The 27004-nt window shown below is 43.8% G+C and overlaps 1 protein-coding gene across 10 annotated transcripts in view; it reads right to left on the bottom strand.

Annotated features, from left to right (window-relative positions):
• Positions 1-27004, bottom strand: part of LOC124717156 (zinc finger protein 501-like) — a 337802-nt gene that overhangs the window by 128913 nt on the left and 181885 nt on the right. For 4 of the 10 annotated variants that reach the window (XM_047243918.1, XM_047243917.1, XM_047243916.1 and 1 more), the window contains one exon: positions 19291-19425. The exons of 4 other annotated variants lie outside the window; for them this stretch is intronic. In XM_047243918.1, coding sequence (XP_047099874.1) covers positions 19291-19425 — 135 coding nt within the window. Of the gene's footprint in view, positions 1-8207; positions 8270-19041; positions 19426-27004 lie in introns of those variants that run through there. 2 more of the 10 variants (XM_047243925.1, XM_047243921.1) reach the window with 2 other exon arrangements.

The raw sequence follows: 27004 nt of genomic DNA on the forward strand, positions 1-27004 counted from the left end.
GCTAATTCACTAAAGGCGGCTGATAGCTGACTAAACTGCGGTTACTAGACACTTCTTGTTGGAAGCAATGAAAATAAGCACTAACTGGCTCTGGACTGTATTCAAAACAAACACGAAATCTATGGAACACTATTACTAGTACTCGAATATTAAAGCTTCCTAAAAGCAAAAAACACACGGGATAAGAAGTGACAAGTAAGAAAAACACAGTTAATACTTAAATTTACGTAGGTTGCTGCACAGGAGATGTGAAGCAGACGGCAGTGATGCCAAAAGCGATTCCAACAACAAGGTTAGCCAGACCAGAGCACCAACAGCACTCTGCATGCTTGTGCTCTGTGCTGCAGACACATCCCACAACAACACACCGTCACGGGCTCCATAAGGAGGTGGGTCCAGTGCGCACCAGCAGACTCCTCAAGACCACGAGCACAATACTCGAACGTATCTGAAGCGTCCATACAGGCAGAATGGTTCTGGTGACGCCAGGACAATTCAGAAAAATAATTAATAGAGAGTGCGGGAATACATTTGTCTAGGTAACATATTTAACTGAATGATATTTTCACTCTGGAGCGGAGTGTGCGCTGATATGAAACTTCCTGGCAGATTAAAACTGTGTGCCGGGCCGAGACTCGAACTCCGGACCTTTGCCTTTCGCGGGCAAGTGCTCTACCATCTGAGCTACCCAAGCACGACTCACGCTCCGTCCTCACAGCTTTACTTCTGCCAGTACCTCGTCTCCTACCTTCCAAACTTTATAGAAGCTCTCCTGCGAAACTTGCAGAACTAGCACTCCTGAAAGAAAGGATACTGCGGAGACATGGCTTAGCCACAGCCTGGGGGATGTTTCCAGAATGATATTTTCACTCTGGAGCGGAGTGTGCGCTGATATGAAACTTCCTGGCAGATTAAAACTGTGTGCCGGGCCGAGACTCGAACTCCGGACCTTTGCCTTTCGCGGGCAAGTGCTCTATCGACTGAGCTACCCAAGCACGACTCACGCTCCGTCCTCACAGCTTTACTTCTGCCAGTACCTCGTCTCCTACCTTCCAAACTTTATAGAAGCTCTCCTGCGAAACTTGCAGAACTAGCACTCCTGAAAGAAAGGATACTGCGGAGACATGGCTTAGCCACAGCCTGGGGGATGTTTCCAGAATGATATTTTCACTCTGGAGCGGAGTGTGCGCTGATATGAAACTTCCTGGCAGATTAAAACTGTGTGCCGGGCCGAGACTCGAACTCCGGACCTTTGCCTTTCGCGGGCAAGTGCTCTATCGACTGAGCTACCCAAGCACGACTCACGCTCCGTCCTCACAGCTTTACTTCTGCCAGTACCTCGTCTCCTACCTTCCAAACTTTATAGAAGCTCTCCTGCGAAACTTGCAGAACTAGCACTCCTGAAAGAAAGGATACTGCGGAGACATGGCTTAGCCACAGCCTGGGGGATGTTTCCAGAATGATATTTTCACTCTGCAGCGGAGTGTGCGCTGATATGAAACTTCCTGGCAGATTAAAACTGTGTGCCGGGCCGAGACTCGAACTCCGGACCTTTGCCTTTCGCGGGCAAGTGCTCTATCGACTGAGCTACCCAAGCACGACTCACGCTCCGTCCTCACAGCTTTACTTCTGCCAGTACCTCGTCTCCTACCCTCCAAACTTTATAGAAGCTCTCCTGCGAAACTTGCAGAACTAGCACTCCTGAAAGAAAGGATACTGCGGAGACATGGCTTAGCCACAGCCTGGGGGATGTTTCCAGAATGATATTTTCACTCTGCAGCGGAGTGTGCGCTGATATGAAACTTCCTGGCAGATTAAAATTGTATGCCGGACCGAGACTCGAACTCGGGAGCGGTAGAGTACTTGCAGCCCGCCAAAGCCAAAGGTCCCGAGTCACGGCCCGGCACACAGTTTTAATCTGCCAGGAAGTTTCAACATTTTTAACTGATTATCGCTGCAAGATCACAGGCTAATAATGTAAGCGCTGGATGAGCCATTGCAAATATGAAACGCTGGTACATTAATAACCGGAGTAACAGCCAGATGTTGAACGCAACCGTACAAATGTGCAAGCATTGTGTTGTACAGGTGCCAGGTATCACTCTGTGGGGCGGATTCCATTCCTGCTGCATTTGGTCGGCCAACACAGGGACGGTTAATGCTGCGTGAAGATGACTCTGGAGATGCCGTCCGATGACGTGCTTTACGTGCTCGACTGGAGACAGATCTGGTGGTGGCAGCATGTCGACTGTCTGTAGAGCATGTTGGGCTACAGCAGCGAAATGTGCGCGAGCGAACGTCCCCTGGAACGCAGGACGACAGGTGAAACCACCAGATTGACGTAAAAATTTGCAGTCAGGGGCGTTGGATAACCACGAGAGTGTTCCTGCTGTCATACGAAATCGCACCCACACCATTCCAGGTGTCCGGCGCGTCTAGCCAACACCTTCTGAAACACAGGCCTCACGGCGGAACTATGACGTCATCAGCGCTAGGCTAACACCTTCTGCCGCTGCAAGACAGCCTGTGCGCTAGAGCCGATGAACGTGTATTTCTTTCGTGAAACCGTAACAAATTCACTGATCGTTAAATTTGCCCTTTACAGAGAAGTTGTGCCGCCCTTGTATGACGCCGCGCGCAATGTGGCAAACTGATTACAACACAGTGTGATCTCCTTCTGTTGTGTTTAAAATCGTGTGCAAAATCTGACTTACTTGTTAAGGAAAACGTCGCTACAGAAACCTAGATCCATTAGTCAGGAAATGACACCGACGGCGATACTTCGTAACAGTTAACAGACAGGATGACGAAATTATTGTAGTGATGATAAGTTTATTACTGGGACAAAAATGTAATTCATTGCGGCATGAATGGCTCATCAATGATCGCGTAGACATTGGAGACACTGTCACAGTGAAAAGTTTAATTACAAACGCTCATTTAACCAATGCAAAAGCGTGAAATAAGACTCATTTGTGGAGTAAATTCAAGAACATAATGTATAAATCTTGTCAAAGAACTGGGTATTCTAACCACTGCTTCTCAGTATATTTATTCCTTAATGCAAAGTGGAACACAACACTTATACACCATTTCGAACGATTAAATCAGAGTTAAACGGAGACGTAATTTCGACGAATCAACTACTATACTTTGAAAGTAAACAGAACACAAGTTTTGTTTCCCGGGTACGTTAGCCAACATAAGCACAGAATTTCGAATTGCTTATAAAGGTAAATCCACACAAATTAAGCACAGCATCTCACGGTGCAGATGTCTTATCGCATATGGCTTTGTAAACGGCGCTACTTTTTCTTGCTGTGCTTCATATACTCATTTTAAATTAAGCGAACAATGTATTCCACCGGTGCCTTCTGTTGCACGGTTGGTATGGCTATTAGATCCAGTTCTGGCCAGCAGCAGCGCTAGTTGTACCACCACTGGCCTAGTGGAAGTGACGTCACACGGCCTGCTCGTCTTGGCTGGGAGGCCTGTATGTGAGAAGGTGTTGGGGTCTGGGTCTGGGTCCGGCACACGGACAGGTTGGTTGCAGGGCCCCCGATTGGCCGCCTCCTAACCAACACACGGGCATCACTGGCATCGAGGCAGAACCAGCATCCATCAGAAAACTCAGCAGACCTCCACCGTGCAGTCTAATTATCTCTGAAGTCACAAATGGCGGTGGTTTGGTGCCAGTGGAATGCACACTACACGTCGTCCGGCTCGGAGGTGCGCTTGAAGTAAGCGAGTGCGTTGCGTCACCGCTGCTGCAGACGCAGTGCGGTGCGGTGCGATGCGCCGGAGACGACGGTCTCCCCTCTGGGCAGTGCCACACGGCCGGCCGGGGCCCGCTCTTCTTGGACAGTACAGTCTCGAGACCACCGCTGCCAGCAATCCTGTTAGGTGGCTACATTTCTGCCACGTCTTCTGCAATAGTGGGGAACCCTCATCCAGCCTCTCTTAGCCCTATTAACGACCACGTTAATACGAGGGTCACTCCAAAAGAAATGCACACAATTTTTGTAAAAATACAGTTTTCATTCTGCATGTGTGAAAGTTTTACAGTGTGTAGATACATCCTTCTCGCTTGTTTTCAAACTTAGTTCAACCTGTTCCCGTGAGTGGCGCCGTCACAGCATGTCTTCAAGATGGCTGCTACACTTGACGTTCGTCAGAAGCAACGTGCTGTCATAGAATTCCTGTGCTGTGAAGACGAGACAGTGGGAAACATCCACAAGAGGTTGAAAAAGGTGTATGGAGATGCTGCTGTCGATCGCAGTACAGTTAGTCGGTGGGCAAGCAGGTTACGTGATGAAAGCGGGCACGGCAATATCGAGGATTGTCCTCGCAGCGGCAGGCCTCATACTGCACACACTCCAGACAATGTGCAGAGAGTTAACGAATTGGTGACTGCTGACAGACGCATCACAGTGAACGAATTGTCACGCTACGTTGGGATAGGGGAAGGAAGTGTTTGCAGAATACTGAAAGTGTTGGCGTTAAAAAAGGTTTGTGCCAGGTGGGTTCCCAAGATGTTGAGAGTGGCTCACAAAGAAACAAGAAAAACGGTATGCATCGAATTTCTGGAACAGTACCAGAATGTTGGAGATGAATTTCTTGGAAGAATTGTGACAGGTGTTGAGACATGGCTCCATCATTTTCCATCAGAGACGAAGAAGCAATCAGTAGAGTGGCATCATGCAAATTCACCCAAGGAAAAAAAAAAAAAAAATTCAAAACCACACCCTCTGCTGGAAAAGTTATGGCTATGGTCTTTTTCGATTCCAAAGGACTCTTGCTTGTGGACATCGTGCCAAGTGGAAACGCTATAAATTCTGATGCATATGTGACGACACTGAAGAAACTTCGAGCTCGACTGAGTCGTGTTCGACCACATCGGCAAAAGCAGCATGTTTTGCTGCTGCACGGCAATGCACGGCCACATGTCAGTCAAAAACCCATGGAACCGATCACAAAACTCGGATGGACAACACTGAAACACCCGCCTTACAGTCCTGACCTGCCTCCATGTGACCATCATCTCTTTGGGAAACTGAAAGACTCTCTTCATGGAACAAGGTTTGAAGATGATGACTCCCTTATGCACGCTGCCAAACAGTGGCTCCAACAGCTCGGTCCAGAATTTTACCGTGCGGGTATACAGGCGCTGGTTCCAAGATGGCGTAAGGCAGTTGAGAGGGATGGAAATTATGTGGATAAATGAAAATATTGTTCCTAAAGGATGTATCTACACACTGTAAAACTTTCAAACACGTAGAATAAAGGTGGATTTTTTAAAAAAATTGTGTGCATTTCTTTTGGAGTGACCCTCGCACTTACTGAAGTGTTGATAACGGCGTCTTTATCGTCCTAAACGCATTCTTGACTAACATCAGCTCACCACATCCAATTTCAAAGGTAAGTAATGCTCACGAGCATTACAACATGTATTTAAACCAAACCTGATTTGCATCCTCATATTGGTGTTAATAGCGGCACTTTTACACGCCTGGCGCGAAGTTTCTATAAACATCATCCTTCAGATGATCCACGCCTACCAACTTTCGTTTATGTCGCACAACTTACCGGTGATGGGATTTTTTGCCATCACTTTATGGGAGTGCGCGTGCCCACACACACACACACACACACACACACACACACACACACACACACACACACACACATATTCGCGCGCACGCACGCACACTTCACTAAAAAAAGAAGTTTGACGCTCAAGTGTCGCAACACTAATTCAAGAATTATAATGTGTCAGATTAATGGTCCAACTTCTATTAACCAGAACGATCTTTCGGATGAAATAAATAAAACTCATGTATGTTTTTTATATTTTTACACAGTAAATGAGTTACAAATCATGTCACACAAGAAGTCAGTTATAAATCACATTTAATGCTTTTCTTCATTTTCACACATAGGCCTACAATATAATCGGTTCCAAATCACACTGAATCTTTTATTCCATTTCCTCACAGACACAAAAACCATATTTAACTGTGCCTTGCAATACAAATAATATGTTACGATACGCTGTAAATGCTAACTTATGCTGCCATACAGTGGAACCTACAGACTGAAATAACATATTGAACATCTGTTGTAACATATGAAATTAATACACATGCTTTAACGTACTAAATTTCTTAGAAAATGATCTGCTACTGCAACAAGCATATTAATTCAATTCAAGTAATTTTGTGGAACATCTCCAGCAAGTGACCAACTTTTACAGCTATACTTGTCATAAATGGAATTGACATTGACTTGCATTTCATGGGCAAACAGTATGCAGTACGAATATTATTACGTTGATGTAACAAGAGCAAGTCTACACTACTGGCCATTAAAACTGATATACCACGAAGATGACGTGCTACAGATGCGAAATTTAACCGACAGGAAGAAGATGCTGTGATATGCAAATGATTAGCTTTTCAGAGCATTCACACAAGGTTGGCGCCAGTGGCGACACCTACAACGTGCTGACGTGAGGAAAGTTTGCAACCGATTTGCCATACACAAACAGCAGCTGACTCGCGTTGCCTGGTGAAACGTTGTTGTGATGCCTCGTGTAAGGAGAAGAAATGCGTACCATCACGTTTCCGACTTTGATAAAGTCCGGATTGTAGCCTTTCGCGATTGCAGTTTATCATATCGTGACATTGCTGCTCGTGTTGGTCGAGATCCAATGGCTGTTAGCAGAATATGGAATCGGTGGGTTCGGGGGGGTAATACGGAACGCCGTGCTGGATCCCAACGGCCTCGTATAACTAGCAGTCGAGTTGACAGGCATCTTATCCGCACGGCTGTAACGGATCGTGCAGCCACGTCTCGAACCCTGAGTCAACTGATGGGGACATTTGCAAGACAACAACCATCTGCACGAACAGTTCGACGATGTTCGCAGCAGCACGGACTAGCAGCTAGGAGACCATGGGTGCTGTTACCCTTGACGCTGCATCACAAGACAGGAGCGCCCGGCAAAACGTCATTTTTTCGGATGAATCCAGGTTCTGTTTATAGCATCATGATGGTCGCATCCGTGTTTGGCGACATCGCGGTGAACGCACATTGGAAGCGTGTATTCGTCATCGCCATACTGGCGTATCACCTGGCGTGATGGAATGGGGTGCCATTGGTTACACGTCTCGGTCACCTCTTGTTCGCATTGACGACACTTTGAACCGTGGACGTTACATTTCAGATGTGTTACGACCCGTAGCTCTACCCTTCATTCGATCCCTGCAAAACCCTACATTTCAGCAGGATAATCCACGACCGCACGTTGCAGGTCCCGTATGGGTCTTTCTGGATACAGAAAATGCTCGAGTGCTGCCCTGGCCAGCACATCCTACAGATCCCTCACCAATTGAAAACGTCTGGTCAATGGTGGCAGCTGTACCTGTACATGCCAGCCAAGCTCTGTTTGACTCAATGCCCAGCCCTATCAAGGCCGTTATTACAGCCAGAGGTGGTTGTTCTGTGTACTGATTTCTCAGGATCTATGGACCCAAATTGCGTGAAAATGTAATCACATGTCAGTTCTAGTATAATATATTTGTTCAATAAATACCCGTTTATCATCTGCATTTCTTGTTGGTGAAGGAATTTTAATGGCCGGTAGTGTATTAGTTTCACATTCGCTCCTGAAAAAGCAGTTAGCCGTAACTAAAACCAATGACTATCTGAGAGAACTAAACATTCTAGCGAATTATACACAGAACCACAACAATCTTCCTCTAGGGAGCGTATACTAATTTGTCTTCTAGTTTCACTATGTGGTACCTTATAAACAGAAATTCAGTCAATGGGTGCACGAATAGCAGAAAATGTAAAAATTCATTTAAAACTCATGACAGCTATATTTATCAATGTACAAAACTAACATTTTGCAAATGTAAATCAAAAGAGCAGTGTTTTAGCGGAAAAATATAATACAACATGCAGGATTAATATTTTGCCAGAAATATGAATTTTTAATTTTTGATTGTCTTCTTTATAAAAAGCCATAACTCAAATTCTAATCATGGAATTAATCTGAAAATTTTATTGTAGTGGCCTGAGGAGGTTATAAGACCACTGAACTACAGTTATTAATTTATAGTACAAACTATATCATTAACAGTTTTTATTTCTGCACGTCCAAAATTAACTTTTTTCTACATACAATCATCTAAAAATCAGAATGTAATTGCAGAATCTCGTATTTTTTAGTTCCAGCGAGACAGCAACATGCAGTGATCAGTTCCTGAAAATTTCATAGCGTTAGAGCATATACATTACGAGCATTGCCTTCTAATAACGTAAAAAATGTAAAAAAGAGAAAAGAGGTTCAATGATTTTTTTCTCATACTTTTACATGTAATAAGCTTATCTCAATATTAAAATCCTCCATACTGATACTCCTCATCTTCCAGGTCTCCCTTATCTCCCCTTGGAATCTGTGTAGCCTGTATCTACAGTTAAGACACTGATCTGTTAGTTTTCTTGACCCTAATCTCGTCGATGGTGTAAAATGCTTTTTGTTGTAAACACAGCAGGATCTATACCAAGTCTCTTCAGCACTTCAATTCTGCCATTATTTCTGTCATTGTAACAAAAACTGCATCATAGACACCTATTTTGAGTACTTAAGCTCCACAGAATGTTCTCTTTGAGCATCTAATCTAAATTAAATTATTGAGGCTTTCATTTGCATTTTGTGTCTTTCCATGAACACATCCTCAATAAATCAGGGTTTGCAAGAAACCTGAATGTGAGCTTAATTGCGTTTATAACAGGTTCTGGTAATGAGTGTTTATGTGAATACGTCTCATTTCTGTTGTTGAACTTACAGCAATCGTCTTTCGGACACAGATTGTGCATTCGTCTTTTGTCAGTGGATAAGCTGAGAGCTTATGTTCTTCATTTCGAGCTGCTTCCTCTTTTTTGTTGGTAAACCGATTTCCACAAAACCTCCGTTTCCTAAACACAGTTTTTCCACTACCCATTATGCATAAATCTTGACTTCCAAGTAAAGGTTTGCGAATTCAACCTCCCACCTATTTATGAGTGTTAGTATTGTAAAAACGTACATAAAGCACTTGCAAGAAAGTTTTCAGGCAAAGATATAGATGTCAGCCAAAGATATCGAAAGAAAAAAGCATTCACACTGACAAAAATTCCGCCCAAGCAAGCAATTTCGCAAATGTCGGAAAAGGTGGGAGTGGCCGCCAGCGCAGAGTTAATCACTTCAACAATTTAAAGGCATTTCTAAAGCTGCTATCACGATAAAATTCACACACAACATCGATTAAATTGTGTAGATAGAGAAAATAATATTTTTGAAAAATCGATTTTTTGGACCAAAATCCATTACATCCCCCCTTAAAATGGATGGATAAAAATTTATTAGAATTATTATTTCCTGTGAAATGACTTTATTGGCAGAAGTAGTTATAGCTACACACCTTCAATATAATCGTCCCCATTATTTATGACCTTTTGCCAAATGTCCAGAAGGCGTCGTATACCATCTACACGTCTATTTCTGTTGACGTCCCGATTCGACCGATGATCTATACCTACATTAAATGTTTCCTTATCAATATATTGTGGTATTTGTGACATATACTACGCCTACAACTTTGCTTCCGCCGTTTTTTCTCGAAGTTCGGGGCGTTATTGTGAAAAACTTACAAAAAAATTAATGTATTGCCCATCGCTGGCCACAACATTCTCCCATGTTTCGGACTGCATACCAATCCCGTGGAGGAAGAACTGGGCGTCTTTTGTGGGGATCCATGAATCGATTCAATTTTGCATTTGTTCATATGATCGGAAGTGCTGGTCAGCCTGACTGTACGCCACTGATCGAAAAAGGTGGTAGTCAGAGAGAGCAACGTATGGAGAATACGGTGGGAGGGATAGGACTTCTCATTTCAACGTTTCCATGTATATTTTGATGGGTTTTGCAACATGGAGTCGAGCACAGATCTGCTGCAAAATTACCTTTACGTGTCTATCGCTGTATCGTGGTCGTTTGTGTTTCAGTGCTGGGCTCGAACGCATCAGCTGGTTTCGATAATGATGTCCTGTGAAAGTCTTCGTCTGTTCCAGTAGCTATGAAAACGTTCTGTCTTCCAGTGCTATGCCAGTCTTCGACATCAAAACCACCGTTCCTAGGGCGTTGAAAAGATTCTCTGCACGTTCTTCCACTAATAGTTCCCTCACCATTGCAACATTTTAAGAGCCACAGCCGCAGATTTCTTCACGTTAAAGCACAAAATTAAAACTTCCCGTAAATGGCGAGAAATGGATACGTAAGTTGACGTACTTAATCGAGAATAACCTCATGATGCAATTACAAATCGACTAATGTGTTTATGGCATTATGTTTACAGATGCCTAAGCTTATTGTACACTACTGACCATTAAAATTGCTACACCAAGAAGAAATACAGATGATAAACGGGTATTCATTCGACAATTATATTATACTAGAACTGACATGTGACTACATTTTCACGGAATTTGGGTGCATAGATCATGAGAAATCAGTACCCAGAACAACCTCTGGCCTTAATAACGGCCTTGATACGCCTGGGCATTGAGTCAAACAGAGCTTGGATGGCGTGTACAGGTACAGCTGCCCATGCCGCTTCAACACGATACCACAGTTCATCAAGAGTACTGACTGGCGTATTGCGACGAGCCAGTTGCTCGGCCACCATTAACCAAACGTTTTCAATTGGTGAGAGATCTGGAGAATGTGCTGGCCAGGGCAGCAGTCGAACATTTTCTGTATCCAGAAAGGCCCGTACAGGACCTGCAACATGCTGTCGTGCATTATCCTGCTGAAATGTAGGGTTTCGCAGGGATCGTATGAAGGGTAGAGCCACGGGTCGTAACACATCTGAAGTGTAACGTCCACTGTTCAAAGTGCCGTCAATGCGAGCAAGGGGTGACCGAGACGTGTAACCAATGGCACCCCATTCCATCACGCCGGGTGATACGCCAGTATAGCGATGACGAATACACGCTTCCAATTTGCGTTCACCGCGATGTCGCCAAACACAGATGCGACAATCATGATGCTGTAAACAGAACCTGGATTCATCCGAAAAAATGACGTTTTGTCATTCGTGCACCCAGGTTCGTCGTTGAGTACACCATCGCAGGCACTCCTGTCTGTGATGCAGTGTCTTGCAAACGTCCCCATCTGTTGACTCTGGGATCGAGACGTGGCTGCACGATCCTTTAAGCCATGCGGATAAGACGCCTGTCATCTCGACTGTTAGTGATACGAGGCCGTTGGGATCCAGCACGGCGTTCCGTATTACCATCCTGAATCCATGGATTCCATATTGTGCTAACAGTCATTGGATCTCGACCAACGCGAGCAGCAATGTCGCGATACGATAAACCGCAATCACGATAGGCTACAATCCGACCTTTATCAAAGTCGGAGACGTGATGGTACGTATTTCTCCTCCTTACACGAGCCATCACAACAACGTTTCACCAGGCAACGCCGGTCAACTGCTGTTTGTGTTGAGAAATCGGTTGGAAGCTTTCCTCATCTCAGCACGTTGTAGGAGTGGCCACCGTTCCCAACCTTGTGTGAATGCTCTGAAAAGCTAATCATTTGCATATCACAGCATCTTCTTCGTGTCGGTTAAATTTCGCGTCTGTAGCACGTCATCTTCGTGGTGTAGCAATTTTAATGGCCAGTAGTGTATTAAACCTATGACCAACCACCCGAACCCCACTTGCCGCTACTGCCGTCTATTGCAAAACGGCGGAAACGAAGTTGTAGACCTAATATGTTTAACTTTTCTTATAGGTCTTCTACCTTTTCATCATATCGTGAGCTTCCTCATGCATATACTTGAATGATACCCATAGAATACCTTGTTTATTTTCAAAATATGTCATACTCTTCCTTCTGTGTTTCTTTGATTCTCAGCATTATCAGCACCTGTTAGAGTTTGAAAGGGGTGGGGGGTGGGAGGGAGGTCTTGATTGGGCCAGCAGGTTGAATAGTCCAATATCCAGATTTTTGTGGCATTCGGATGTGACAGTGGCCCATATTTTGACAACATGGAAATGTTAGAGCAGACATACTCGTCGACAAACTTCCAGTTGATCAGGTCTGACCACCAGGAGCTCTGTCGCCACAGAACAAGTATGGGCTTCTGTGCAACATTCTGTGCCATCCCACATCACTGGTCAGAGGCTACCAGAGCCTGGACTATGGTATTACCACAGCACAAACTGTATTTGGAGTGCTGTCGTGACTGGGAAGTATCAGCTGTTGATGAATGGCATTGTGTTCATGAATGAATCACAGTTCTGGACGACCCAGGAACAGCGTGGCCAGTACGTATGGCAGCGACATGGGACAGGTCCCTACTCTTCCTGTGTTTTGCAGAGACACAGCAGTATTACCCGTGGCATCATGATGTGGGGTATCACTGGGTATGACTTCAGGTCACGGATGGTACTGGTTGAGAGGGCTCCAAACAACGCTCATCATGGACAGCTTGCGTCCTCTTCTGTTACGCCTTTGGAAATGTATTGCAGTGCCATTTTTCGACGGGAAAGTGCTCATCCACGTGGCACATGTCTCTATGAACTGCCTGGGTGACCACGAACTACCTCACAACCAGGAAGACCCCCCCCCCCCCCCCAAGTTCCGTTCCCTAACGGAAAATATGTGGAACCAGCTCACAAGCCATCATTACCAAGTTCTTTGGTAGGTTGATTGGGGTTGAAGGGACCAAACAACAAGGTCACCAGTCCCTTGTTTTAAAGCTCATCATTACCAAGTGAATCAACTACATTGAAAGGTGGCTACACTGAGTCACAGCGCCAGAGATTGCGCCAAAGAGTATGATTCAGCCGCCTCCACTGGCAGTCGTAGTTCAGAAGCCGTGGGCAGTAGTAGTTCTGAAGTTGTGGGCAGTCGTATTTCAGAAGTTGCCATGGGCAGTAGTAGTTCTGAAGTTGCCGTGGGCAGTAGTAGTTCTGAAGTTGCCGTGGGCAGTGGTAGTTCTGAAGTTGCCGTGGGCAGTGGTAGTTCTGAAGTTGCCGTGGGCAGTGGTAGTTCTGAAGTTGCCGTGGGCAGTGGTAGTTCTGAAGTTGCCGTGGGCAGTGGTAGTTCTGAAGTTGCCGTGGGCAGTGGTAGTTCTGAAGCTGGCGTGGGCAGTGGTAGTTCAGAGGTTGCCGTGGGCAGTCGTAGTTGAGAAGTTACCGTGGGCAGTAGTAGTTCTGAAGTTGTCGTGGGCAGTCGTATTTCAGAAGTTGCCGTGGGCAGTGGTAGTTCGGAGGTTGCCGTGGGCAGTGGTAGTTCCGAAGCTGCCATGGGCAGTGGTAGTTCTGAAGCTGCCGTGGGCAGTGGTAGTTCGGAGGCTGCTGTGGGCAGTGGTAGTTCGGAGGTTGCCGTGGGCAGTCGTAGTTGAGAAGTTACCGTGGGCAGTAGTAGTTCTGAAGTTGTCGTGGGCAGTCATATTTCCGAAGTTGCTGTGGGCAGTGGTAGTTCGGAGGTTGCCGTGGGCAGTGGTAGTTCTGAAGTTGCCGTGGGCAGTGGTAGTTCTGAAGCTGCCGTGGGTAGTGGTAGTTCGGAGGTTGCCGTGGGCAGTGGTAGTTCTGAAGTTGCTGTGGGCAGTGGTAGTTCTGAAGCTGCCGTGGGCAGTGGTAGTTCGGAGGTTGCCGTGGGCAGTGGTAGTTCTGAAGTTGCCGTGGGCAGTGGTAGTTTGGAGGTTGCCGTGGGCAGTCGTAGTTGAGAAGTTACCGTGGGCAGTAGTAATTCTGAAGTTGTCGTGGGCAGTCGTATTTCAGAAGTTGCCGTGGGCAGTGGTAGTTCGGAGGTTGCCGTGGCAGTGGTAGTTCTGAAGTTGCCGTGGGCAGTGGTAGTTCTGAAGCTGCCGTGGGCAGTGGTAGTTCGGAGGTTGCCGTGGGCAGTGGTAGTTCTGAAGTTGCCGTGGGCAGTGGTAGTTTGGAGGTTGCCGTGGGCAGTCGTAGTTGAGAAGTTACAGTGGGCAGTAGTAGTTCTGAAGTTCCCGTGACTAGTTGTCAGCATGTCGTGTGCAGTTGTTCTGATGGGCTAGACAGCCGATGCTGTTCGATCGGGGATGTTTTAATGATCAGAGTGTATTTTTTGTCAATATATATGAAGGTAAAAAAAAAAATTTTTAATTTCAAATTTCCTAACTAACAATGTGTCTTGGACACAGGTTCAGTCAACAAAGCATCTGGCTTGTGTTCATGTATTAGAGTGTAATTCTGGTTTCTATGTGCAATTATAGTATTTCTGTTTTCTTTAATTACTTCAGTGTAAATGGTGCTTAAAATACCTTGTCTTATTGAGGAAGAACCGTGCCAGATGTGTACGTTGAATCACACTTCCACACACAGAACAGTTACACTTGTGCTTTGTTGCTTTGTAGTTTTTGTTTCGTAGCTTTTATAGTTGCTGGGGACTTAATTAATTAATTGTGTTAACGGAAATTTCCTTTCATTCTTTGTTGTTATTCTATGCAGTCAGATTGCGTACTAATACTACTCAGGGCCAACCGGTTACGAGACTTCGTAACCGGACATACAGCTACTAAAACTAAAAATATTTGCATTATATTTAATTAAACCCCCACGCAACATGTATCCTGGCCACAAGGGGTGCAACGTCAAACTGACATGTGGGCTTATACTGGCAAGTCCTTTGTAAATATGATTAGATTTTATGATCGCTAATATAATGGCCACTCGTGCCATAGAATTCAGCAATGAACAAGGAGAGGAGAAGAATCAAAGTGAACGTCTCCTCAACCATGTTATTAACAACGTAACCATAGGACTTTTTATATTTGGATATTCATAATGCAGGTAGGAATACGGTTCAAGAAAGGTGATGTTGGAGTCAATCTACGAGATTAAGCGTACAAGGAACATGACATCACTTAAGCAATACACCGACAGTTGGTCAGACAAAGACTGACCATACCAGATCTTGGCTGAGAAGTGATGGCTGATGAGTGAAAGCAAAAGATGCGAAGCTCATTGAAAAACTAACCGCTAATCAGTGACTGGTGCAATAAAAGCTAAGGTTAAAATGGACATGGGTACGAAAAAAAAAAAAAAAAATACGAAAAAGAAGACTGAAGAGAATTTAATGAACAAAATAATTAAAACAGTTTGGAAGGCTTACGTGTATGAAGTCGGGACAATAATCTTATAGAAGTTCAGAAAATTGCTCTTAAAATTGTTTTACTAATTGCTCCAAAAGCAAAATCGTTGGATTGATAGTGCATCATAATAATAATGGATGGGATATTACCTCTCGTTTCAATATTAGCTGCATTATCAGCACTTGGAGGTTTAGCTGGGGGTAGAGTGGAGACAGCTGAAGCTCTTAAATATGCAAAAGCTGCTCAAAAACAGTCAGCTTAGATGCAAGGAAGTTATCATACTATGGAAGCAATAGCACTTTGTGAACGGAAAGAACTGGATTAAGAATCGACAGGAGAAACGGGTTTGGTCTACGTTTGACTGAAAAAGGTTCTCCTTACGCATTCTTCCAACAACAGCATTTATTAATTTTGACTTTGATTATTATGGTCAAAAATTGAAAAAAAAAAAATCACATTTTCTGTGGGTGTTTGTGAGAGAAAATTTATCCAAAACTCCCAAAAGATATGAGAATATCGGAAATATAACGGAAAGTGAACCTGGTCCACATTGATTATCGTACAAGAAGAAAGGTAAAGCTGCGTAGTACTTCGATAGCTTCAACAATTTACCACCTCCTCCAGAAATAGTGAGGTACGCCAAAAACTATACAGCTACGTATGACTGGAATATGATTCAATCACTTAAAAGACATAGGTGCAGCCACCTTTGTTTAAAGTTTCTGGACTTTAGATAACATACTGACAGTATCACAATGGATGCCATCCAACATCTTTAACGTTAAGTCTATCAGAAAAAGTCAAAACTTCTGTCCTTAACGCCACGTCATATTTGTGTCATCAAACATGCGAAATACCCTTACTCAGCCTAATTTGTCTACAGTTCCAAACAAAATTTTACGCTGAGAAACAATTCTGCACAGAGTTACAATTAAACGTTGCACTTATGAACTCCCTTCTTCAGGGAGACAGAATCACAAAATGCCAAGAATTACTAGAAACACGATGTGGAGAAAAACTCGGTGTAAAACTGAACATCAGCTGCAATAAAACTCTCAGATACATGAGATGAGGAATAATGTATACGCTGATTTTATGCTGGATAATAATATAGAGTCCGTTTTAGGTTTTGAGAGAAATGTGATTGATAAATAAGCCTTAATGACAGCAGAAAACGAGTACATTCTCAGGAAGTTAATTCCTATGCGTTGACTGTAAATCTGTTTCTGCAAACGTTAACGTCACTTCTTTCACACAATGCCATATAGGTACACGATTGCGTGTTCACCAAATCCGCCCACTGACATGCCAATCATGGTAAGGTACGTTTCAATTGCAGATCAAGAGGGAAATCTTGTTGATTTCGATGACGAAATAGCTGCTCCGTTGCACTTACGGTAACGTAATAGGCGTTGTACATAGTCAGCTCGTTGCGTCTGAATAGAAGAAGATCAAGCAAGCGAAAATGTGTTAACTCCTTGCAATCGACAAATATCATTACCACCACTAGAGTAGACAGCGCTATAAATGCTATCATCATTCTCTGTAAACTCTTGTTTGAGACTGTGGTGAGTGAAGAAGAAGATTCTGATGAGTTACATACTGTATGTGACCACTAGTTTCCGCTTTGAATATCATAATTCCACACAGATCGTAATTCAAAATGAAAACACGCACCTACTGTCTTGTGGGAGTCATCTGAATATTGAAGGAAGACTTTTCGATGAAAGAGGAACACAGAAAGCTGCTGACATTGACTTAAATAAAACCTGTGCGTTTCAGTTCTTTTCAGCGACTCAGCATCGTTAGAATGACTAAATTATTGATCACGTGCGCAATTCAGGAACTGCAAGTGAGGCAATCACATTGCAGAATGCTGGTGGAAAGAGAGATGAAGTAAATGAATTTGTTGCTAATGATGGAAGTTTCATGTTCTGCATCCCATTCAGTATGGCACTTGAGTTCGCAGAAAATTACAGGAAGATTATTTTAAACACTCGTCATGAACTTGTCCTGATTGGCAATAGGCAAGCCACTGATTGTATCACCTCAGATAAAACGGATATCAATTAGAAAATTGTGTTCGAAAAACTGTACTGGGAAATACCACATGTACGAGTGTCCACGAAAGAGTAAAAATGATGTGAGTCTGGCATTCCGTCACTGGGATTTAAGTGAATGCATTGCAACAAAAATTAGTTCATGGACAAGGCCCAGTACAGCACTCTAAACAGTAAGATATCCCATTTTAGATTTTCAGTCAAACAGTGATCCGATTTCTAATGGCTGCGGAATATTCGATGAAATAAACATAAAACAGTAGAAGCTATATCTGAATTCGTCGACATATCTTTTAAAAAAATTATTCAGTCGATTTAACACAACGAATTCTGCCCAAGCGTACGAAAAGTACTGCAGTTTTCAATCGCCGTGCGGTGGTCTAGCGGTTCTGACGCTGCAGTCCGGAACCGCGGGACTGCTACGGTCGCAGGTTCGAATCCTGCCTCGGGCATGGGTGTGTGTTATGTCCTTAGGTTAGTTAGGTTTAAGTAGTTCTAAGTTCTAGGGGACTTATGACCTAACATGTTGAGTCCCATAGTGCTCAGAGCCATTTTTTTTTCAATAGCCGTAATGTAAAGGGAGAGAGGGAGAGAGAGAGAGAGAGAGAGAGAGAGAGAGAGAGAGAGAGAGAGAGAGAGAGAGAGATGGAGGAATTCTATCTTGAACCACACAGAATTTCGTAAGTTCCCAACACATTTCATCGACTGTTCGTATCAATATGATGAAAGACTGATATCATCTGTCACTGATATGAGAATTGTTATGCAAACAAAATCACCATTCCCAAAAGATACAGTAGCATAATGTGTGGTTATTTACGATTCTGTTACAACAATGATGCCTTGAGCAGACGTACCAATATACCGGAAATTTAATGCGATAAGAAAAATTTTACATACGGAGCATAGTACACAGACATACACTGAAGAGCCACAGAAATTGGTACACCTGCCTAATATCGTATAGGGTCCCCACGAGCACGCACAAGTGCCGCAACGCGACATGGCATGTACTTTACTAGTGTCTGAAGTATTGCTGGAGGGAAGTGACACCGTGAATCCTGCACGGCTGTCCATAAATCCATAAGCTACGTTTACACTGAGGGATTTGTCGCGGAGATCTGTACCCGGCACAAGTCGCGGAGAAAAGTATCTCGGCACATGTATATCGCGACTTAGACCAGGCAGATGTGCCCGGCACAAGTAGCCAGGCAGAGCTTTCTCACTGGCGACATCTAGCGAGTCAGTTTCACGGAACATGGCGTCTGACGCAGACCTTTTATTTCTGTGAATCTAATTGTAAAACGGGAGAATAAAAATTGGAGAAAGAAACGTAGATGGTGGTTGCGTCATTTTCTCAATAAACGGTGTAGTCATGGAGCTTACAGTTCAGTGATCAGTGACCTAACAGTTCAAGACGTACAGGGTTTCAATAATTTTGTTCGTACGTCTACGACGGACTTTGAAGTATTAATAAATATGACTACCCAATACTACACATTGAAGATGCTTTAACTCCTGCTGAACAACTTGCCGTTACATTACGCTTTTTAGTTACTGGGGATTCATATAGCTCGTTGATATACATGCACAGGATTTCCAAATCCAAAATCAGTCAAATAATACCAAAAGTGTGTCAATATATAATAAAGGCACTTCAAAGAGAAATTAAGGTAGGAACTGTTATCTTTATTTATCTTTTATTTAAAAATAGACTTAAAATTTAAAATAAAAAAGCTATTACTACTTGACAACTTCAGCTATCTTCTGAAAAAAATATATACATTTTCGGACTGGCCCTCAAAGTTCAATTCAATTACTTGTACACTCAAATTCTTCTAGCTCTTCCACTTTTGCTTCGAAGATCAAATCTTGTATATTCTTTTGTAAAATTGTTAAACGTTTATTGTTCTGTATTTCTCTCACTTGACATTCAACGTATTTTGAAAACGACGTGAACTTGTCGTCCTTTCTCCCTAGAATGTGCTGGCTAGTGCGCTTGAGCACCTCGTATGCAGCATCATCTGTTGTGTTTAGATTACCGTTGATAATTTTGGCCTTCTTCCGCGGTTGACTTGAAGGCTCTATTGTGTACTTGAGGTACTCTGTTGTTCTCTGCAGGTCCTCTGTTCCTCTTCCAACGTTGCGTCCTCTTCACTTCTCTCTTCAGATGTCCACTAAAAAAAAAAGGAAAAACATTCTTCAGATTTTTTGTTTCTTTTTTTTTTTTTTTCAGGGACCGAATTCTGAAGCACAATGGAAGCAAATTGCACGAGAATTTGAGATTTGCTGGAACTTTCCTCACTGCATAGGGGCTTTTGATGGTAAACACGTATAAATAGTTAATCCTGCACATGCTGGAAGCATTAGTAGATGCCGACTACCACTTTCTTTATGCAGATGTGGGAGTACAAGGACGTATATCAGATGGAGGTGTATTTAATCGTACAAGCTTCAACAAAGCCCATCAATCAGGTGCGCTGCATGTACCAGGGTCGAAATCTGTGTCTGGAACAACACTGTCTACACCCTACGTAATTTTTGCTGACGATGTCTTTGCATTACAACAACACGTCATGAAGCCCTTCCCAGGGAGTCATAACTAAGGCAGCAAAGAAAGAATATATAATTACAGGCTCAGTAGAGCCCGTCGAGTTGTAGAAAAAGCCTTCGGCATATTACCATCAGTCTTTCGTGTTCTACGAAAACCGATTCACCTCGATCCCCAGAAAGCAAGAATTGTAACTTTGTGCTGCATTTATCTCCACAATTTCATAAGAAGAAATCGAGAAGCTCGCATAATTTATTCGCCGCCAGGCAGTTTCAGTTATGAAAATATAGAACGAGGGACCATAGAACCTGTGAGATGCAGAGACCACCAGCCACTCACATCGCTACCAAGAACGGGTAGAAATGTGGGGAGTTTGGTGGCCAGCGGAAATGTTTAAATTCAGAAGAGTGGTCCTGGAGCCACTCTGTAGCATTTCTGGACGTGTGGGGTGTCGCATTGTCTTGCTGGAATTGCCCAAGTCTGTCAGAATTCACAATGGACATGAATGGATGCGGATGATCAGACAGGAAGCTTACATACATGTCACCTGTCAGAGTCGTATCTATACGTACCAGAGGCCTCATATGACTCCAACTGCACACGCCCCACGCCATTACAGAGCTTCCACCAGCTTGAACAGTGTCCATGGATTCATGACATTGTCTCCATACCCGTACACGTCCATCTGCTCGACACACTTTGAAACGAGACTCGTCCAACCAGGCAACATCTCTTCAGTCATCAACAGTCCAATGTCGGCGTTGATGGGCCCGGGCGAGGCGTAAAGCTTTGTGTCGTGCAGTCGCCGAGGGTACACAAGTGGTCCTTTGGCTCCGAAAGCCCGTATCGATGATGCTCCGTTGAATGGTTCGCACGTGACACTTGTTGATGACCCAGCACTGAAATCTGCAGGCCGGCCGCGGTGGCCGAGCGGTTCTAGGCGCTCAGTCCGGAGCCGCGCGACTGCTACGGTCGCAGGTTCGAATCCTGCCTCGGGCATGGATGTGTGTTATGTCCTTAGGTTAGTTAGGTTTAAGTAGTTCTAAGTTCTAGGGGACTGATGACCATGGATGTTAAGTCCCATAGTGCTCAGAGCCATTTGAACCATTTTTTGAAATCTGCAGCAATTTGCGAAAGCATTGCACTTCTGCCACGTTGAACGATTCTCTTCAGTCGTCGTTGGTCCCGTTCTTGCAGGATCTTTTTCCGGCTGCAGCGATGTCGGAGATTTGATGTTTACAGATTCCTGATATTCACGGTACACTCATGAAATGGTCGTAACCGAAAATCTCCACTTCATCGCTACCTCAGAGGTGCTGTGTCCCAACGCTAGAGCGGTGACTATGACACAACGTTCAAACCCACTTAAATCTTGATAACCTGCCGTTGTAGCAGGAGTAACCGAACTGAGAACTTCGCCACACACTTGTTGTCTTGTATTACATATCTCTGTATTTGAATACGCATGCGTCTACCATTTGCTTTGGCGCTTCAGAGTACATACTTGTATTATGGCAGTTGAGATAGTGTAGGAAGCGTCCAAGGTGCGGTTTTCCTTCCCAGGCTCTAAAGAGGAATGCGGCGATAGAAACACATGCTGGCAAGGCACTTCTCGCAGTTTCTAGATCGCGGACGCAACTGGGAGCTGTATATGAGTTGCAACTTGACTCTCGTTTCAGTTATCTTCTCACGGCATTTGTGCACGTATTGCAGGTGGTAGACATCTTACTCAAATTATGGGAGACCTTAAGAATGAACATGAACAGTCACGTCCACAAGAAACTTCTCTTTTTTTATGTTTTTGACCATCTTCAGACCTGGCACCAGGGCGGTAGACTGTGGCGGTGAAAGGAACAAGCGCTATGTCTCCACGAACGCTGCTAACTGTTTGAGCAGTGGAGACAGCGCCTGCTGCTTTCACTGCCACAGTCTACCGCCATGCTGGCAGGTCTGAAGACGGTCAAAAACTAGCCGAAACCGGTAACCTCATAAAAAAAGAGAAGTTTCCTGCGGTTGTGGCTGTTCATGCTCATTACTAAGTAAAAAACCGCCGTTCTCCAAGAGACATATTCTCAAAAATTACTAAGGGAAAACTTTCTCAAGCAAAGGAATGGACTTGGATTTTTACCTTTTTTGTAGTATGTGTGTGATTGCTCGTTGCAATATCTTCTTTTCCAGCAACGTGTAAACCGTCCTCTTTGACTGCCAAAGATTCCGCACCAAAGAAAATCAATCTGTTCCAGAAGAACTGGCTTTTCAGATGTTGAGTGGTGCTCCAAGCAGTGAAGTTGCTTCTGGAGACTTCAGTCTGCAGTGCACAATGCGCTGCGAGCCGCGTACAGCTTCAGCACAATGGTTAATTGAACACCACCGCCATCACAGTACTGCCTCAGCTTTTGTGTCGCTGGAGGCAACACTGGACACTTTACGCTCAGTTCTACTATCGGAGTCGTGTGTCTTTGTGAATGGTCTGGAGAAACTGAAGTGTGTTACGGACTTGGTGCCACTATATGATGTCCAAAATATTGAGGACACGGGCTGCTCGCCAGTTCCTGCGCCGCGAATGAAAATGTGTGTTGACAAATACGGCACAGTGATTGCTAAATTAAATGTACGACTTTCACTTGCGAGATTTGCTATTTGACATCAATGAGAGGAATGAACCTTGTCGTAGGTCAATGATAGGATTGTAATGTTTCTTACAGTAAAATTAATATCTACTTTATTTTTGTTCGTTTGGTTTTTCCCCCTTCACCCCTGCAAGTTCTTGCACAGCGCGAGTCAGCTGCCCCTACCGCTGTCATCTGATGCAACCCCCAATGTTATAACTGGCCTTTAACAATCGAGAGCGAGGTTTTCATATTCTCTCACTTGCCACTTGCGAACTATTAGTCCTACAGAAAAATGAGCAGAAACCTTTTGTAGGAAATTTAAAGTAGTTAAATTTTGTGTTAGGATATGTTTTCGCTGGAGGCCACGGATTTCAAGTAACTCAAATTAAACGTACAAAAGTGACCTTCAAAATTCCACTCCACACTCACCCCACACCAGTCAGCATTTCTCATATGTCGTTCGTGGCACTACTCCTACCACTGTACAAAAATTTCTGACTACACGAACTATTTCCAATATTCGACCCTTTTTGTTTCTATTGATTGGGCTGTTAAGCCACCAGCATAATACGCTACTTCATCAACATTAATAATTTAAACATGCCCTTGAGGGTTATTATTTAGCGTATGGATAATACAGACATATCACCTATCATATGTACATACTGACACACAAGAAACTTAAGTTTGTCTTTACAACTGAATATCCAGTCCTTCAATCCAGCGCACTGCATCTGGAGTTGCTAGCAGGAAGTCCTCTTTGGCGCCATGATAGGCTCGAATCCTGCATTCAGTGACAATGTGGTGGACAGTCTGGTATGGAGCCCTGCAGTCACAGGCTGGATCAGGCAGCTTCTTCCACTTAAAGAGGGCATCCCTGCATCGCCCATGGCCGGTACGGCTTATGTTGAGGGTAGTCCAGGTCTTGCGTGGTAGGTCGAATCCACTTGGAAGTTTAGCACCTGAGAAGATGTTATGCAGGTGCACGTCTGTCACTGCTTCCCACCGACCTTTCCATTCCTCAAGAGGTTTTAAATTCTTAGCAACCATGTCGGCAGCATCGCGCAGAGTTGGATGGCGTGATTTCAGTCTCTTGCGATTTAAAAGTGGCAGGTCGCTATGCACGGGTAGGTTAGAATTCCTGGGGATCTTGTAGAATTCTCTCATAAGGGCAGTACGTCTGCGTAGATCAGGAGGCATTATACCGGTTAACAGTGGAAGCCAATAAACTGGAGTAGATCTGATTGCGCCAGGTATTATGCGCATTGTCGTATTCAGCTGGGTATCAACAAGCCTTGTATGATGACTGTTCGTCCAAACAGGTGCACAATACTCAGCACTTGAGTACACCAAACCCAGAGCTGAAGATCGCAGGGTATTGCTGAAGAACCCCAGATAGTTCCGCATAGCTTATGGAGGATGTTGTTTCGAGTCCTCAGCTTTTGAGCTGAGTTAAGAAGGTGTTGTTTGAAGCATAGTGTACGATCCAGGATGACACCAAGATATTTTGGGTTCCAATTATGAAACTTACTTCCAGTTTTACGTTAGCCAACCGCTTATTTAGATGGAAGCAACACACATCTGTTTTACTCACACTGGGTTGGAGTCTCCAGATTTTGAAGTAATTATCTAATGCAGACAGGTCAATGGCTAGAATCTCTTCTGTTGTCTTCATTTGAGGGTATTTTACGATGATTCCTGGTCCTCAGAACGAACGGCATTGAAGGCACGTAATATGATTTACCCATGTCTCTATTATCGACGTGAAATGTCCTGTATGCGATGACGTCACGGCTGTTAAAACTTTCAAGCGCCGCAACTTTGTCGACTTTTGGTCCACGGACGAGGGCTACTGTTACCCATCCGTTACCTTGCTGCAGGGTATCATTATTGGTAATGGTGAAGTTAAGAACTCCACCACAGAACACTGATGGACCATGAAGGATGACTTGCGCACCTACGTAGTCCGAGGTATTAATAGCAGTATTGTCTATCGCTTTATACACTGTAGGGCGGGTAGGCGTCCTTCTCCTATAATACCGTGGCATCTTAAATGTTACGCTGAAACCAATTACTTTGAGAACTTGACCCAAACTTAACCCTTACAAGCATAGTACTTTCGTCGTCAGAAGGCCTCAGAAATATTTGTTTTATTCATGCTGTTAAAATTCACAAAATATTTAGGTAAAATTTTTACAAACATCAATTTTACAATTTGTAAGTTCTCGGCTAAGATGATGGTATAATAAGGCCAGTCAACGAAGACCAAAAAAGGTCACCTGTGGGAAATAATTCGTAGAGCAACAAATATTTTTACACTGGTGAGTGGGAGTGCCATGAACAACATACTAGAAACCCTGGCTGGAGGGGAGGCGTGGGGGTGGAGGTGGGGATCCATTTGAAGGGTCATTTTTGTAAGGTCATTGTTGTGAGGTCATTTTTGTACTTTTTTTTTGTTGAGAAACTCGAAAACTACAGCCATCAGCGAAAACATATCCCAGTGCAAATTTTCAATACATTTAATTTTCTACAGCAAGTTTCTGTTCATTTCTTCTGAAGGACTAACATTTGTGTGTATCGAATGAAACAATATGAAGATCTCACATGTGGTTTGTGAAGGGCAGCTATAACTCTGCGGGTTCCATAAAACGAAAGCATCAGGAGCTACTGAATCACCCCGTATATATAAACATTTTAATGTTAATGAATCATTCTGATAAGATCCTGCTCTTGCTGTTGACATTTTAATCGACAAGCAAGATTAAATAGCTTATGAACTACATCGCTTAGCGTAAAAAATTTATCCCAGGAGAGTGGTTATCACGAAAATAACTGATGACCTTCATCAGGCTGATTTCGATGACCTGATTGCGTATTCCAAACACAGTCATGCTATACATATTTATTAATAGTAACTAATGTTTACTCCAAATATACATGGGGCGCTGGTCTAAAAGCTAAAAGTCGGATTGACGATGGAGACGCGCTTAGAAAAGTATGCAGAAGTAGTAGTAGGATTTCAAGCTATTTACAAACAAACTTAGATCAGGAATTTTATAATACTCGTGCCAAGAAGCTAATGCAAAGACAAAATTAATCATTACTCACCGTTCTCTACCTTGAAAGCTTCAGTTGTGAGGCAACTTAATAGAACTCTTAAAGGTACGACGTTTAAAAGTTTCACTGCTCAAGGTTCTTTCAAATGGACTAATACGGTGCAAGATCTAGTAAGTCAATACAACCACACAAAATGGAACTATCCAAAACCGGTGCTGACGCAACTGTGGTGCACCATGAGCTATACAGGGTGTAAATTTTAAGTTGACAAACCAGAATAACTCGAAAAATAAGCTTCACACGGAAAAATGTGTAGAATCCAAAGTTGATTATTTTCGAGGGGGACATCTTCTGGTGCTAAAATTAGCCCGCCACCCCAGCCCCCTGGGGGTGGGGCGGAAGGCAACTTTAAAAATTTCAAATGGGAACCCGCATTTTTTATAGCAGAATCAAATTCTACATAAAAAACTACGTACATTTTGTCTTAAACATTTGTTTTGATTACTTGGTAGTTGGCGCCGTAATTCAAGAAAATCCATGTTTTCATTTCTGCGTGGAAAATGGTTACGGATAAATAAAAACTGCTTATTTACTTCGTAAATTTTGATTCGCTATATGTGGGTCACCATTTGTAAAAATCTAATTCATCTCTCTCAAACCCCGCTCCATGGGGAGAGAGGGAGAGTTTTAGTTTTAGCGAATCAAAATTTACGAAGTAAATAAGTATTTTTTATTTATCCGTAACCATTTTCCACGCAAAAATGAGAACATGGATTTTCTTGAATTACAGCGCCAACAACCACGAATCAAAACAAATGTTTAAGACAAAATGTACGTAGTTCTTATGTAGAATCTGATTCTGCAATAAAAAAAATGGGGGTTCCCATTTGAAATTTTAAAGTTAACCCCCCCCCCCCCCCCCCCCCCCCCCGGGGGCCTGGTGGAGGGCTAATTTTAGCACCAGCAGATGTCCCCCCGAAAATAATCAACTTTGGATTCTACACATTTTTTTCGTGTGATGCTTATTTTTCGAGTTATTCTGGTTTGTCGACTTAAAATTTACACTCTGTAGGTGACAGAGGTGAACGACAGCTGCAGAGGTGTGTACAGGCAAACAGACGTGGAGCTGTTCCAAGACTGCCCGCCCAGTTGAACCAATGGACTACCAACAGTGTTTCCTCAACGGACCATTCAGCGAACGTGAAGGAAGTGGCTTATAAAGTGCTTATTCGACCGATTCTCGAGTATTGTTCATCTGTCTGGGATCCCTATGAGATAGGACTGATAGAATTGATAGAGAAGATCCGACGAAAGGCGGCGCGCTTCGTCACGGGATGGTTTGATCGGCACGAGAGCGAAGGCCAGGCGCAAATTGAGACGCGTATAGCGCGTGTGGCGCGACGCAGCGCAGCGCGTGTTTTTGTAACTTGTCACAGGTTCGAATGGGACCGCGCAAATTGCGACGCGACGCGACTGGGACGCGACACGCGCCTGCGCCAGGTCGCGCGGCGTTGTGGTTGCGGCACAGTTTCTCGC

Source organism: Schistocerca piceifrons, chromosome 9 (assembly GCF_021461385.2).
Source record: "Schistocerca piceifrons isolate TAMUIC-IGC-003096 chromosome 9, iqSchPice1.1, whole genome shotgun sequence".
Classification (NCBI taxonomy): domain Eukaryota; kingdom Metazoa; phylum Arthropoda; class Insecta; order Orthoptera; family Acrididae; genus Schistocerca; species Schistocerca piceifrons.